The sequence below is a fragment of the Lagopus leucura genome, unplaced genomic scaffold, assembly GCF_019238085.1.
Source record: "Lagopus leucura isolate 7727_CA_CO unplaced genomic scaffold, USGS_WTPT01 Super-Scaffold_760, whole genome shotgun sequence".
Classification (NCBI taxonomy): domain Eukaryota; kingdom Metazoa; phylum Chordata; class Aves; order Galliformes; family Phasianidae; genus Lagopus; species Lagopus leucura.
In genome coordinates, this window is record NW_024962257.1 from 5,893,616 (window position 1) to 5,909,055 (window position 15,440).

A 15,440-nucleotide genomic window follows, 5' to 3' on the forward strand; every position below is an offset into this window, starting at 1 on the left:
CAGCCACGCAGGCACAGGTGGGTTTTTATAGGAAAGCTTCCCAGCACTGACACTGCCCTGTGGGCTGGGACAGAGCTGATATCGTTTCTGCCAAGGACGCTAATTAACCTGCTAAATGAGTTTGTCCCTTCAGAGTGTGTACTGGAGAACTGATTTATCTAAAATGCCTTTCCACAGAGAGCTTTAATTAGCAGCTGTGCTTCCAGGGGCGGATGGGGGCTGCAGGTTGGTGCTTTTGGGGTCTCTCACCATAAAATGCTATTCTTGGTGTGCTTCACTGTGCATCAACCAGCGCTGGCACTGCCCATAGGTGCCCCCAGAGCAGTGATAAGAGCAGGACGCAGCTCACTGCTGGGCCAGCCCCAAGGAGCAGCTCTCCCAGCTGCCCACCACACCAAAAATACCACGTTTTAATAACTGGACTGAGCAAAGCACAACCCGGCTTGTTTCTGGCTGCCAGATTAACAGATGGCTACAATCATTAATATTGCAAAACTTTGGGAGTTCATAATTCTTTAATCTACAAAGCCAGGCGGGGTAACTAATGCGGCCCTGCAATCTGCTGTGCAGGTCCCCCCGTGGCCCCAGTGGGGGATTTGGTGCACGTGGCACTGCCCAAATTCTGCCAAGAGCACCGAGGCTGCTTTGTCCATAGAAGAAGGGCCTTGGGACACCATTGCCTTGGAGCTGGTGGCTGTGAAATTTGCTGTGCTGGGTTCTGGTGGCTGTGCCTGGCCCCGCTGCAGTCAGATTGCAGAAAATCCGCAGAAATCCAATCAGCCTTCTTCAGTGTGGTTTTATTGCTAAAGCCCAGCCTTTCCCATGATTGTTTGGAGGCAGTGCTGGGAGATTACCATTGATGTCAACAGCGAGATAAGCTGCGGGGCAGCGTGCAGTATCGCTGGCCTCGTTAATGGGTGGCCAATGGCCTATAGGAGCATGTTCCCAAAAGAGACCAGCCCCATGGGGCCCTATGCAGCGGTGCCATTGCCTCCAAGTGAGGTGCTGCCAGCTCAGCATCGCCCCATTGATCCCTGGCTGCATCCCAGCCCCGTGGCAGGCAGAGGGCGGCAGGAGCCCATTAGGCACACAGCAGCGCCATTGATTGGGGTGGAAGGCGACCGCGGATATGGGATGGGGCAGTGTCTGCACAGACATAGGTTAGATATAGACATATAAATAGAGATGTCAGCAAAGAGTAAAGTCCTTGTAGTGAGGATTATGCTATAGCTAATGGTGTAATCTTTTATGGATGAGAAAATGCCTTTCTCTGAAGATTAGCTCTTGACTTTGCAGTAGCTGTGCCCAACCAAACCTGGCGAAAGCGTCTCTAACATATCACATGTTCTGTATGTTATGCTGTATTACTTATTTTGTCAGTTATATTTAAAGTGTAAAACATACATAAAATATATATGCATTGCATTGTATTAGGGGTTTATTATCTTACTATACTACAATTTAGCTTCGATGATTCTTATGTATCCCTTCTAATTTGTGATATTCCATGATGCAACACAGTTTACCTATGTTATTTTTGCATATGTAATGTTTTTATTTCACCTTTTCACCAAGCTCTCAGGGCAGGAGGGCAGGAGGCAGGATTCATTCCCTGAGCTCCAACTCACTGGGAACCCCTTGATGTGGCAACACCAGGTTTGGCTTTTTGGGGTAGAATGGGGCAAAGCCAGCACTGCTGGGGGAAGGAGTAAGTGCTGTGATGGGGAGGAGCTCAGCTTAGTGCTTGGAGCACCATATGGCAAAAAACCTGCTTGCAAGGCAGTGTAGAGGGCAAACAGCCCAGCGTGGGTACAACACGCTGCCCACACAGGGGCTGGGGCAGGGCTTGGCCCCTTCATCCTCACCAAATATTTGGTTTCTAACCACTCAACTTTCGAAGTTGTCTTTCTTCTGTAATAACCCCATCCCCCCCCTCTATCCCTACAACCCCCTCGTGAACACCTGCAGCTCCCTGCCAGCACCAGGAGAGCAGGAAAAACAAGGAAACCGGGAGCAGCACGGGGGTAAAGCCACGGTGAGGGGCTGGAAGTTGGTGGGGTGGGGGGTCCTTCTGGTGGCACCTTGGAAAGCTTGGACAGGAACATGGGCAGGGACATGAGCTCGGATGCAGGCAGGGATGTGGCAGGGACACAAATCAGATCTAGGCAGGGATGTGATTGCAGGGATGCAGGAAGGGCTGGTGGTGGGGATGCAGACAGGAGCAGCCCTCCTGCTGTGCCGCTGTGTCCCAGCACTTTTCTCCACGCGTCCCCAAGAGACCCACCCGCCCCTAACAGCCCCATTTCGGCAATACGGCCTCCGCAGCCCCGGTACCAACACGCTGCCTCTCCATCCCCGCGGTGCTCACGTTCCAGCGGAGCCAAATCCCCCGGGAGCTGCGGAGGGGGGAGGACGCTCTCATTATCCGGCTCTTGCCGTGTCGGAGGCAGCTGGACCGGCCGTGCATTAATAGATTACACAGAGGATTTGGGCTCGCTGACAGCAGTGAGGGCAGAGCTAGCAGGAGGCGAGGCCAGCCCGGCTTGCTGAGCCGCGGGGACAGACGCAGCCCCGCGCCCTCTGCCACCTCTTCCAGCCGAGGTAAGTGGAGGGCTGAGCCGTGGCACTGGGATGGATGGAGCGGGGATGGGGACGGTTGTGATCCCGGAGAGCTGTGGGAAGGCCGGAGAGCAGGGATGCTGCTGGGCACTGGGTTCATCCTCCTCCTCCCGGCTGTGCCGAGTGTTTCTCCCAGGGATGCTCTGCGGAGACACGGAGCTGCTGAGCTGTGCCCTGCGCGGGGCTGAGCTGGGATGGGGGTGGATGAGGGATGGACGGAGGGTCGGCCCCGGTTTAGTCTTCACTGTGGGCTACGGGAGGGTGGAGAGGGCACAGCTCCGGCATTGCTGGGGTCATAGTTGGGGATGGGCAGGAGGAGCCGTCCTCTTGTGCCATGCATCCCTGCGTGGGTGAAGGGAGCTGGAGTCGTGGCAGTGCTCACAGCTCATGCTGTGCCTCAGTATCCCTATCCCACCCCGCTGTGGGTCAGTCTCTCCGTGTGGTGCAGCAGGATGTTCAGTGCTACCCCACCAGCCCTCCCCACATCCATAGGGCCGCTGTCTCTGAGTGATGCTTGGTGCCACCAGGAGTGAGGCTGAGACTTGGGAATCCCATTGCGGTCCCATCTATCAGCCCAGGGGCTGCAAGGCACCCCCACCACACATGTATAGAGCTCCACCGGTGGGGACTGAGCCATCAGTGGGGCCATGCGTGGCCAAAATCCATCCTGGCCCTCAGTCAGGGCCATGGCAGGAGAACAATGTCCCCCACCTGGACAGCCTGTTTGTTATTTGCACTCAAATTGCAGGCAAATGCAGGCTCTCAGGGCAGGGTTAGCGTGAGCTCTCAGGCTCCATGTCACACAAAGCACTTGTCCCTGTGCCACCATGGTAAGCGCAGCCCTCACCTCCAGCCAAGGCACCAAACTCTTCCCAAAAGGTCTCGGGGCCATGGGTGGGATGGGGAACATGGGGACGCTCTGCCTTCCAGCCCCGACCGAGCCCCAGCGCCATGGATGAGTGGGACCTGCCCCAGTGGAAGAAGGAGGTGGAGAGCCTGAAGTACCAGCTGGCCTACAAGCGGGAGATGTCCTCCAAAACGATACCTGAGTGAGTGGGCACAGGGCAGGGAGCGGTGGTGTGATGGGGGCTGAGATGGGCAGAGTACGTGGATACTGGGCTGAGCACTGCTACAAAGCCATGGAGGGAAGGGGGTGGGTGGCCAAGGAAGGCTCTGTGACCGCCGTGCTCTCCCTGCAGGTTTGTGAAGTGGATAGAGGATGGCATTCCTGAAGACCCCTTCCTGAACCCAGAGCTGATGAAGAACAACCCCTGGGTGGAGAAAGGGAAATGCAGCATCCTCTGAGAGCAGGTGCTGTGCATTAACATTGAATGTACACTTTTTTATTAGCTAGCTTCCTAATATGACTAACTGAAACACTCAACCCTCATCTCATCTCATTATTTTAGTAGTAGAAGTGTTTGGTTTTATAGGGGCAGCTGGGGAGGCATACATGGGGTGGATGCACGGGAGATGGCAACAGCAAACATTCCCTGGGGCAGGGAGGGCTGCCTCTTCTCCTACCCCTTCTGTACCCATGAGCAAGTGCTGTACTCATAAAGGGAGAAAACTTTTATACAACGTTCTCAGTGCTTTTCACTACTCTTTTTGTATACTGTAGGCTCTAAGCTTTTTGCAGCACAGCAGGCACAATCTGCCAACAAAGGGTTTATAAATGAAATAAACGTGACGTATTGCTCTGCTTTTATTAAGTTTTATACTTTATTATTATTATTATTTAAACAACACGTATAAAAAAAAACAAACACATCAGCACCATCCCTCACCCCATGGGAGAAGTCAACTCGTCCATTCCCTCTGTCACCCCCTGACTGCTACAGCAGGTCCCTGATGTAGAGGTTCCTCCGCACAGCGTTGGACACCCCCTCGTTGAAGCGGAACCACACATCACTGCGCCCCACAGCTTTGCCCATTTGGCTCTCGATGGCATCACACTCTGAGGGCTGAGCTTCTGCAGGGAGACAAAGACCTTTCCCATTGCACCTTCATGCTGCTGCACCCACGCCCTCCACACAGCCCCGCATGGAAGGTGGGGCTCCCCCACCCCAGCGTAGGGGGTGGTACAAGGGGGCACCCCATCCCTCTGCTACCTACCTGGGACTGGAGCTGATTGCTGCCGTGGGATTGGCCGCCCAAAGAAGTCAGTCTCAGGCTGTAAAAAACAGAAGAAGCAGCAGTCAGGGTTGCCCTATAGAGCCTGGGTGCAAAGCACACAGAGAAATAGGCAAAGAGAAGTGAGCGAGGCAGAGCGCAGCTGCAGGAGCCTCTCCTTGCCCACAGTAGGCTGCTCATTGATCCATTCAAAATCCCATGATGGGAGGAAGCCATGGGGCAGGACCCGCATGCAAATCCTGCAGGAAGGCCTTGGTAAAATGCAAACAACATTCAAAAACCTGGAGGAAAACACAAACTGCAATGTTTGCTTTGCTGATGGGCAGAGCCCCAGGTTCAGCCCAGGACATGGGGCAGTGGCACAGGGCTTGGCTCCAGCAGGGCACTCTGCAACCCTAAAGGATTTGGGTGCTTTGAACTGCACTGAAGGCACCCAAACTCCTCCCAACTTTGCAGACATGGGTTGCACCACGTGCCCACAGCACCCTGCAGGACACCAGTATCTCCAGGCATAGGGCAGCTGCAGAGCTGCTGGTAGGTAAAGGCCACTCCACCCTCACTAACACTAATTAAGTTCTCTCTGCAAGGAGTGCCCAAATGTCAGCTATTTTATAACACTTCTATTAACAGAAACAGAAAAGAAAAAAAGAACCATAACAGCAGCAACGGAGAGGAAGAACAATGGAACAGCACAAGTTGGTAGGGAAGGAGATGGGGCAGGAGTGTCCTGGGGGTGTCACAGCCCCTCACCTTGTCCTGCACCGCTGCCCTCCTCACGATGTGCTCCAGGCGCTGCTGATGGTTGTGGGGTGCTGCTGGTCCTCCGGCCCCCATCTCCACATCCCCCATCTCTGCTGGCTCCTGCAGGGAGAAGAGCTCTGAGCACAGCCTCTGGAGGTACCAGGAAAGGGAAAAGCCCTCGGAAGTGTGTGTGTGTGTGTGTGTGTGTGTGTGTGTGTGTGTGTGTTACGGATAAGTGCTTTTTTGTGTGTGCTATGGATAAAAAGCTTACTAAGAGTCTATAATTTGCCACCTATCTGGTTTGCAGTACCTCAAGGACATGGGAAGGATCTGTCATCAGGTTCAGCTCCAGATGAGCACAAGGCAGCACCTGGGGCATCCTGCATGGGGACTGCACGTTGGCACCATGTAAACAAGAAATCCCCAGAGAGGGTTCTGTGCCACAGGTGTCCCCAGAGAAACTACAAGAATCATAGAATCATACAAGGGTCTCCCAGGGACCAATTATCCCCTGGCACCAGGCAGGACAGGCAGAGCCACATGGGCCGAGTTGGAAAGAACCTCTAAATATCACCTGGTCACATTGCCTGCACTGAACAGGAATGCCCACAGCCCCATCAGGTGCTCAGAGCCCAGGCAACCCAGGGAAGATGTGTACAGGCAGGGAAAGTGAAATTCCCTCCTCATCACTGATTGAGAAAGGTGAGGGTTTCTGAGATTTAACTCAGAGTGAATGGTCTTTTTGTCCTGTTTCTGGGTTAGCTGTGCTGCCCTGCAAGCCCCAGGCAGATGTGGGGTGAGGGGGAGGGACAGGGGGGGTTAATCCTGGATTTCCATGTGCAGAGCACAAAGCCTGCAGCTGTACCTCTGCTGCCATCCACGGGCAGAGGCACTGTGTAACCCCACGCAACTTCCAGCTGTGCCCACCCCCAGACTCATTTTGAGGTCTCTGCTGCTTTTGAGGATCCCCTCAACATCCCTAAGGACTTGATTCATGGCTGGACTCGATGATCTTAGAGGACTTTTCCAACCTTAACAATCCCATTTATGATCCCACTGCCCACCTGCACCCCAGGCCAGGACCTGCAGGTGCTGTACCCCCCAGCAGCCCACTCCCTTCCCCTCCCCACCTCGCTGAGGTTCCGCGCCTGCAAGACTGCCTCAGTCCTCCGCATCTTCTCCATCTCAATCTCATGGGCAATGAGCTGCTTGGCCTGGTAGGTGAGCTGCTTGCGGGCTGGCAGGTCAGGGAACCTGCACACATCCTCCACATTCCTGCAGGGAGGAGGGGAGAACATCAGTCCCTTGTGAACAAAGAACCAACACTGGGCACAAACGCACAAATCAGCAGGGCAGATTGAGCTCAGTGGGACTTGCTGCCCCATCCCTTTGCAAAGGGGTTTAAACACAGCAAGATCTGACTTCCAGCCCTGTCCTCTCCCCGCCCCAGCATGGGGGAGATGACTCAGTTTCCCCATTGCTGCCCTCTCCAGGTCAGCACAGTTAACATCAGTGTGCAAAGACCCAGCAAATAGCATAGGACATGCAGAGCTGTGCTGCCCCACAGCTCAATGACAATCCCGAGGAGATTATGTGCTTTTCAGCTCGGTTTTAGTGCAGGAACAGGAAATCGCACAGTGCTCTGTGCTGAGCAGATTGCCACGGGAAAGCCAAAGTCACAGCACTGCAGCTCAGGCTCCAGCAGCAGTGAAACCCTTCCCATGAGCTGCAGACTCCGCTGAGCTGAGCGTGCCATCGGATGGCTTTGCACTTGTGACAACTCAGAGCAAACAAGAGGTGTTGCTGCTAGAACAGCTCTGCTCAACACAGCATGGGGTGGGCTGAGCAGTGCAGGGTGGGCAGCACAGGGAGGCCATGCCCCCACCCCAGCAGTCCTGTGGGCGTTTCTGTGGGGAAAAAAAAAATAACTCACTCTTCTCTAATTAGATACAGCTGCTTGATTTAACAGAGGCTAATTTTGTAATTAACTTTGTAGCAGGAAGACATTAGCATTGCTCCCAGCTCCGGTCAGGTCTGTGCTATGTCACCAAAAACCCAGGAGCGTGTACAGCTCTGTGGGTCCAGCACAGCAAGGAGTTGAGCAGGGCACTGTCACGCTATGAACACACAAAGTCAGCAAATAAACCCAAGGCTGCTAGTTGTATTTTCATCCCCACGCAGCTCCCACTCTGTGAACACCCAGCAGCCTGCAGGAGCAGGGCCAGCACCCACAGCACCCTGCCTACCCCATCCTTGCTAACTGAGCACACAGGTGCTCCTGGCCTGTGATACCCCGGGTTTCTTGCTGTCAGCCTCAGCTCTTCCACTGCCAGCTTACAACCACCCCACTGAGAGCCAAGGACAGCTGCCTCCTTTCTCCCAACTTGATTAACAGCAACACAGCCCTGCCTTGGCACCAGCCTGCCAATGACCCAGGGGAGACACCACACAAGAAGCAGCTCTGAGCCAACCCAGGGGGCACAGGGCTTTTCCTTTTAAAAAAAGCAAAAAACCAAAAAACCAGCCCCAAAATCCTCTGTGAAGGTTATTTTCAATCCAAACGCCCTCTCCCAACCCTTGGGACTCACGGGTCGAGCTTGTAGACATACTGGCCCTCAGGCAGGCGCTCCTGGTGGTAGGTGAGGTTATAGGCTAGCATAGTGCTGATGAGTGCTGCCAGCTGCTGCTTCTCCTTCAGGCTGTAGAGCTGTGTGTTCACCTGGGAGGAGCAAGGGGGTGAGAGCACAGCTCATCCTGAGCAGTGTCCCAGCATCAAGATAACCACAGCAGCTTCTTGTCTCAGTGAATGAGGGCAGACAACGAATACCCACAAGGACCACAGTAAGAAGAAGGAAAGTTTAGCTCCCTATACACCCACAGAGATCAGAGCAGGGAGAAGTTTTGCTTCCTATTTGGGACACTTAATAGGGTGCAGAGCAGGGGATTCTCCTCCAGCAGCCCATGGGGGACACGCACAGAGGTACAGGCACAATGGGGCAAAGGCACAGGACTGCACCCAGCATGGGGCCCCAAAGTCCTCACTCACACCAAGCCCCTAACCCCATGTGTGGGGGTCCCAGCGCCACTTCCCCTCCAATTCTGCAATTTCATGCTAACCCCAAATATGGGATTTAGTTTTGCATATAGCAGCCCTGCCTGGCTGCACAGAACAGGGACGCATCCTCAGTTGGGAGCCACTCACAGAGAACACAGGGGAACACTCACCGGCCGCAGCTTGGGTGCAATGATATCCAGCAGCAGGCAGAGCACCTCCAGAACAAGAGACTGCTGCCCAGCACGGCTGCGGGCACTGGGTGTGATCCCTGACACCATGGATACCATGAGGTTCTGCATGTGGTTCAGCTTGGCTAGGGCCTACAGAAAAGGATGAGAGAGAAGAAATGGCTCAGCCACATCCCCAGGAGGAATGAAGCACCACCAGCACTGCATGTTCCTAGTACTCACCTCATGATGGCTGCTGGGGTAAGAGAGCCGTGGGATGCTGGTGGCTGCAAAGAGCAGGTGGAATGCCACGGGCAGGAAGGGCAGGTAGCGCATCAGCTGGAAGCTCTGCCTGTGCAGCACAGCCCTACTCAGCATGTCAGAGAAACACAGCCATTCCAGGGCTAGGCACACCGAGCCAAAACTGGAGTCCCTCAGCTTCATATTCAGGAAATTCTCATAGAGACCCTGCAAGTGGCCAGGCAGTGGGATCAAAGTCGGTGGGATTTTGAAAATCCCACTGAACTTGGCCCCAGCACCTTGTACCCCATCCCCAATCAGTAAAGGAAACAACTCGCATGCCCAGCTTTCCAACCTGGGCAAGCTTCTCCTGCTCCCCTGAGGAGCTGGCGAGGTGAAGGACGCGGTGGAAGCGGTGAGAAGAGGCAGTGAGGGCTGTCCTCACACCAAGGTGTGACAGTTCATCCTCATCCGCCAGCAGATGGTTGGGCAGCGAGGGATCCATCCCTATGTGATGCCTGCAGAGAGCAGGAGGGACAGGGTGAGCACAGACTGCCTATAGCTGTGGCTGCCCCATCCCTAGGGGTGTCCAAGGCCAGGCACTAGTAGCCCTGGGCAGCCTGAGCTGGTATGGGGCAGCTGGCTTAAGGTTGGAAAAGCCCTCTAAGATTACCAAGTCTGACCACCAACCCATCCCTACCAACCCATGTCCCTCAGTGCCACAGCTCCACAGTTCTTGAGCACCCACAGGGACGGTGACCCCACCACTCCCTTGTGCAGCCTGTACCAATTATTAGGTGCATCTGGAACATACAAATCTGCTGAGATAGAGCCTGGCCTCCAGGATGTTTCAGGCTTTTCCGCTGCAGCTTCTGAATAAAGAGCCCACAATGCAGTATGTGCCAGCCAACTCATTCCCTTCTTACCTCTGAACTCGTGGGAGCTGGAATATCTCCTGCCAGATGGAGAAGAGTCCCTTGTTCTGATCCTTCAGGCCAATCCTCATTGTCTGCACCATTCGCACATCCAACTCCTTCTGGCCTCGGCCGTGCAGGAACTGCAACACAAGACACAAACAAATAATACAACCACAGAATCATTGTGGTTGAGGAAGACCCTTAAGATCCGCAAGTCCAATACCAACCCAACCCACTACACTCACTCACTCCCCACATCTCTCTGTGCCACATTTCCCACAGTTCCAGAACGCTCCCCGGGATGGTGATCCCACCCTTTCCTTGGGCAGCAGTGCCAGTGCCCAGTCGCTCTCTTTCAGAGAAGAAATGTTGCCCAATATCCAACCTGAACCTCCCCTAGCACTACGTAAAGCCATTCCCTCTTGTAACCCTATTGGTGTCACATGGGAGAAGAGGCCAACCAGCCCTTGCCACAACCTCCTTTTGGGGTGTCGTAGAGAGCCATAAGGTCTCCTCTGAGCCTTCTCTTCTCCAGGCTGAACCATACCAGTTCTTCCAACCACTTGTGCTGCCTCCCCCCAGCCCCTGGCACTACACATACCTGCAGGGTGTTGATGCATGAGCGGATGTCATTCTCTGTTTTCTCACACAGTGCCAGCAGTGCTCCCATGTCCGCCCTCATGCCCTGCTGCTGGGCAATCTGTAGGAGAAGGGAACTGAGCACTGCTCCTGGCCACGCAGCCATGCAGGGGGCAGTGCTGGGGCTAGTCCATACCTCCCCAAGGCGCTGGGCCAGCCGGGACGGGGCTGTCCGGGGGAAGCTGAGCAGGAATGCCTGCTGCCGCAGTGGTCGGAGCGCAGGGACATACCTGGCACAGGGACAGAGGGTGGTGAAGGGCTGGCGCTGCTGCCTAGAGCTGTGGGCTCCCTGTCCCTGGAGGTGCCTGAGGCCATGGATGGGCAGCCTGAGCTGAGGTTGAGGGAGTGGGGCAAAAGGGGAGGGCAGCTAGCCTACGGCAAAGGGTTGTGGCTGGGGGGGCTGCTAGGTCCCTTCCAACCCAACCATGCTATGGTTCTATGATTTTACGATCTACGAGGCCTATTTCAATCCAACGAGTCCATGGCTTTAACAAACTCCCTTCCAAGCCAACCACCCGACAGTCCTATGATCTTTAGGATCCCTTCAACCCAATCGTTCCACAGTTCTAATAAAGTCGCTTCCAACCCAATCACCCTATGGCTCTATGATCTTTAAGGTTCCTCCCTGCCCAACCATTCCAAGATTCTATGACACCTGAGCCACCCTTAGGGCAGGTGTCCCAGCTTCTCTCCTGACACGCACTGGTCATTGCAGATGCAGATGACAGGCCGCAGCAGCAGGCTGCCCTCTCGCCTTCTCCGTCGCCCTCCGCTTGCAGCTGCCTCACCCTCAGGTTCCTTGCTATTGATGATGTTCAGCAGCACAGTGATGGAGGCCTTGGGAGAAATGAAGGGACAGAAGCGAGTGCTTGCTGTTTAGAGTAATAATTAAGCAAATGGTGGCCAGATGTAAACTTGAGAAATGGGCCCATATGAACTTAATGAAGTTCTACACAGCCAAGGACATGGTGCTGCACTTCGGCCAGGGCAACCCCAGGAAAAGAATTCATAGGAAGCAGCCCTGCAGGGTAGGACTTGGGAGTTCAATGGATGAGAAGCCAACTATGGGCCAATAGTTATCCTGGCTGCATCAATAGAGAGGAGGCACAGGCTGCCTAGAGTCGTGGTTGCCCCAGGCCACAGCTAGACCCAGGGCAACCTGAGCTGGTGAAGAGCACACAGCCCATGGCAGGGGGGCTTTGGGGTCCCTTCCAACCCAACCACTCTGTGATTCAAAGACATAAGCCCAGGTGAGGACTCACAGTGGGCGCGCCGTCGATCTCATCGATGATCAGGCAGTTGGGTTTCTCTTCAGCACCCAGCACTGACTTCATCTGGGTGGCAGCTTCAATGCGTGTCTTGAAGGTCTCCGGGCTGCGGTCATCACTGTGGGACACCAACTCAGCTCAGTGCCACCCCAGCGTGACCGTCCTCACAGGGTCGTGCTGGTATTCATCTCACCTTGCATTCATCTCCACCACGTTATACCCTGCATGCTGTGCAATGACATGTGCCAGTGTTGTCTTCCCCAGGCCGGGCGGACCACACAGCAGGGCCACCTGCAGGGAGAGAGGGCATGGGGAGGCATGGAGCAACCACAATGCCAGGAGGACAGCTCTGCCTTTAGCCCTGGTTGTAGAGATGCTGGGAGAAGGTCACCATGGGAGGGAAAAATAGAGCAGGAGCTCCCAGAAGTGACAGCTGTCCCAGCTGGCATCACTCATGCCTATCTGTGTATTTATAGGACAATAGAAAAAGGTGCACAAAACCCCTTGAAGAATTATACTCCCACAAGACTTCCTAGTATCTATTTTTGCTTCCCTGTTTTTTTTTTTTAATAATCTTTCACCAAATGCAGCAAAGCTGTAAAATGGCCTGTTATCTCTGCTTCTTTTGCTCTTTCAGCATTCCTGCTCTTTTCTGAGTGCAGAAGCACTTGCCCAAAGCCATACCATGTTTGTCCATAGTGAATGAAGTCAAGTCCAACCTCTGACAGGCTGGGGCTTCTCTTCTCTACCAGCCCATCTAATATGGCTGGCCCTGTTCCTCTCCCCTGGTGTGATGCTATAATAGGATGATAACAGCAGGGTAGCAAAGCCTTCATCTACAGCAAACGAGAACAAGACCAAATGCAGAAGCCACAGATACAGAAATGAAGGAAAAGAGCTGCTTACTTTTGAAGGGCCTCAGGGAGGTAGGGACTTCTAGCAACAGATATCCTCACCACCACTGCCAACCCTTAAATGAAGCCTTGGAAGGGGGTGGATCCTGGCTCTACCCCTTCCAGTCACTCAGGTACATTGCATGCACCTGAGCTCTCCTGGGTTGGCCCTGCCTTCCCACCAGGTGCTCAATCACTGTTTCAGGCTATGACTTAGCATTTCTGCTACACATGGTTAACATATTACTCAACTGAAACAAAAGATTAAACAAAAAACAACAATAAAAAAACACAGCGTATTTTTAAATGGAAGACATGGAAGAAGATTTCTCCTGGATCTGTACTGGAAGAGAAAGGACAGACACTGCTCCTCTCCAGTGCTGGGGTCTGGGAGACACTACGTGGATGTGCTCTGTGCCCTGCCCCGCTCACCTTGTACTTGGGTCTCTTGTGCTGGTCCAGCTCAGCCTCCAGGATCTCCTCTGTGAGCTGTGCCTTTGTTTTCCACTTGTTCTGCGGCTCCTTGGGCTGCTTGAACGAGGGGTGAGCCTCAGCACCAGGCTTTGCCTTCTTCACGGGCTTCTCCTTACCAAACACCACTGTGTCCCAAAGCTTCAGCCACTTCAGCAGGCAGCGGTTTGTGTACTGAGCAGCAAACAAGAATAAGAGCCATCACCAATGAACCTCACAAGGTTCTGGGCCAAGGGCTGGATGAAATGGCAAACCCAACCCAACCACCCACAGCATTAAGGAATAAAGCAAACATCCCCCCAAACCCTGCTGACCCCAGCAGCTCACATCATCACTGAGCAGCTCTATGTAGCGCCGGGGAGCAAACTTGTCCACCCAGAGGCAATGGGGAGTAGGCTCCTCCTCAATCATGTCCCCAGGCTGCACTGTGGCCTCATCACCGGTCTCCAAGGAGCTAAAAGTGTGAACACAAGCCATGTGGCAGAAGGAGGCAGAGCTGGAAGCTCACCCCATGTCTTCCAGGCAAGAATGCTGCAGGCAGATATGGATCCCACATCCAGACCCACTGCAGCATCTCACAACCGAGAGCGTGGTGAGGACAGGAGCTGCCCAGACCTCACCTGTTTATTATCTCCATCAACTGCTGTGATGCTTCCACAGCTCTCCTCCGATGCTGGGGCACAAATAGGGTGAGAGGGGTGAGGAACGCCCCACCAACCCGTGATGATGGGTGAGTGGGGCCAGGGGCTGTCAGGAAGGAGCAATACCTCTTCATACACTTGTTCCTTCAGGTAGGAGAAGGGGACTCCCAGCAGATGGAGTGGCCGGTTCCAGCCCACAGAATCACAGAGCTGTGAGGAACAGAGGAGTGCTGATGTTCAGTACATGTTTCACGTACCATCAGAGCTCCTGAACTGGATGGAGGTCCCCTCACCTCCATCCCTATCTGGGAGGGATCGTCCTTTACTGCCATGAAGACCCTGGTGCCCTCACTGGATGTCACATTGATGTAGTCCCCCAGGACAGGCGGGCGCTTGAGGACACGCTTTGGGTTCTCAGTGGGTGGTGAGCTCTGCAGGGGACCCAGGCCGCTCACCTCCAGCTCTGGGCTGGGAAATGCCAGGCTATTTCATCAGAGGGTGAGAGAAGGAGCAATCAAACCCCATCCATGGAGATCCCGCAGCATCGGTAGGCAGATGTTAAGCTCAGTGACACAGAGACACAGGGCCAACCTGGCAGCACGGGGACCACGGGGTGACGCTGAGCCAGGCACAAGCGTGACAGCATCCTGGAGGACATCTGCGTCCAGCTCACCATTCCCACCAAAGTTCAGCTTCTTCACAGCTTCCAGCCGCTGCCTTTTTGGCTTTGGAGCTGCGCAAGACACAGAGGTGGGAGAAAGATGAGAGACACGGCACAGAGCAAAGCCCAGAGCAAGCTGGGATGCAGCAGGGAGCCACAGAGTGCTCACATCACCAGTGCAGCAAAACCTTACTGAGGGCCACAGGGGACTCTGCAGGCAGTGAGGGCAGTGGGGATGAGTGCAGGGCACATTCCTGGCTCCTCTTCCTGGCACTGGGTCCCACAGCCAGGCCAGCCTCCTCCTGTGGCTGCTTCCTGCTGCGGAACTTGGAGACTTTGGGGCCGGGAGGGGATGGGTAATCTGGAAGGGAGTGCAGGGTGGCAGAGGTGGGAAGGGACCACCGGGTGCCTTCAGTGCCACCCTACTGCAGCAGAGACAATCAGAGCAGGGGGCCAGGTGGGCTTAGGGTAAGGGTTATAGTTAGATCTTCAAGAAGAACCCACAGCCTCCCTGGGTCCCTGTGCTTCCCCACTCGCACAGCACAGCACTGCTGCCTGATGGGACCTCCTGCACTCCGGTTCGTTCCCAGCGCTTCCGTTCTCACCACCGAACAGAGCCTGGTTCCACACTTACAGCCACGGGTGGGATCCCCGAGCCGCCTCCTCTCCGAGCCGCTCGGCACAGCTCCCGGCCCTCCCCCGTGGCTCCCCCCGGCAGCAGCGCATGACCCCAACCCCCGGCTGCGCCCACCCGCTCCCATCGAACAGGCCTGGCCCCCCCGCGCACCTTCCAGCTCGGCCAGCACCTCCAGCTCGGCGGCGAACCGCTCGTTGAAGTCATCCTCGTCCCCAGGGCTCTCCATCAGCCGCGCCGCGCACCGGAGCCACCCCGCGAGCCCGAGCTTCCGCCCGCCGCGCCGATCGGAAGGGCTAACGCTGATTGGCTGCGGGGCGCGGCTCAGCAAGCTGCGTGCGCGCTGATTGGATGCGAGGAG

At 55.0% G+C, this 15,440-nt stretch overlaps 2 protein-coding genes across 3 annotated transcripts; one reads left to right on the forward strand and one right to left on the reverse strand.

Annotated features, from left to right (window-relative positions):
• Positions 1–3,570: 3,570 nt before the first annotated feature.
• Positions 3,571–3,924, forward strand: GNG13 (G protein subunit gamma 13). The gene is made up of 2 exons (XM_042863952.1): positions 3,571–3,668; positions 3,819–3,924. The coding sequence occupies exons 1-2, from the start codon at positions 3,571–3,573 to the stop codon at positions 3,922–3,924; spliced, it is 204 nt and encodes a 67-aa protein (XP_042719886.1).
• A 395-nt stretch (positions 3,925–4,319) lies between these two features.
• Positions 4,320–15,342, reverse strand: CHTF18 (chromosome transmission fidelity factor 18). Of its 2 annotated transcripts, XM_042864817.1 has the most exons (22): positions 15,233–15,342; positions 14,639–14,806; positions 14,376–14,517; positions 14,078–14,267; positions 13,911–13,994; positions 13,764–13,816; positions 13,471–13,597; positions 13,105–13,317; positions 11,973–12,070; positions 11,774–11,897; positions 11,215–11,348; positions 10,648–10,741; positions 10,474–10,572; positions 9,882–10,012; positions 9,311–9,473; positions 8,959–9,183; positions 8,719–8,868; positions 8,082–8,212; positions 6,624–6,768; positions 5,503–5,613; positions 4,735–4,792; positions 4,320–4,591 (listed from the first exon to the last, which is right to left on the reverse strand). In XM_042864817.1, the coding sequence occupies exons 1-22, from the start codon at positions 15,306–15,308 to the stop codon at positions 4,455–4,457; spliced, it is 2,853 nt and encodes a 950-aa protein (XP_042720751.1). In that variant the 5' UTR covers positions 15,309–15,342; the 3' UTR covers positions 4,320–4,454. The 2 variants fall into 2 exon arrangements, with proteins under 2 accessions (XP_042720751.1, XP_042720752.1); XM_042864818.1 differs by lacking the exon at positions 14,639–14,806.
• Positions 15,343–15,440: the final 98 nt, after the last annotated feature.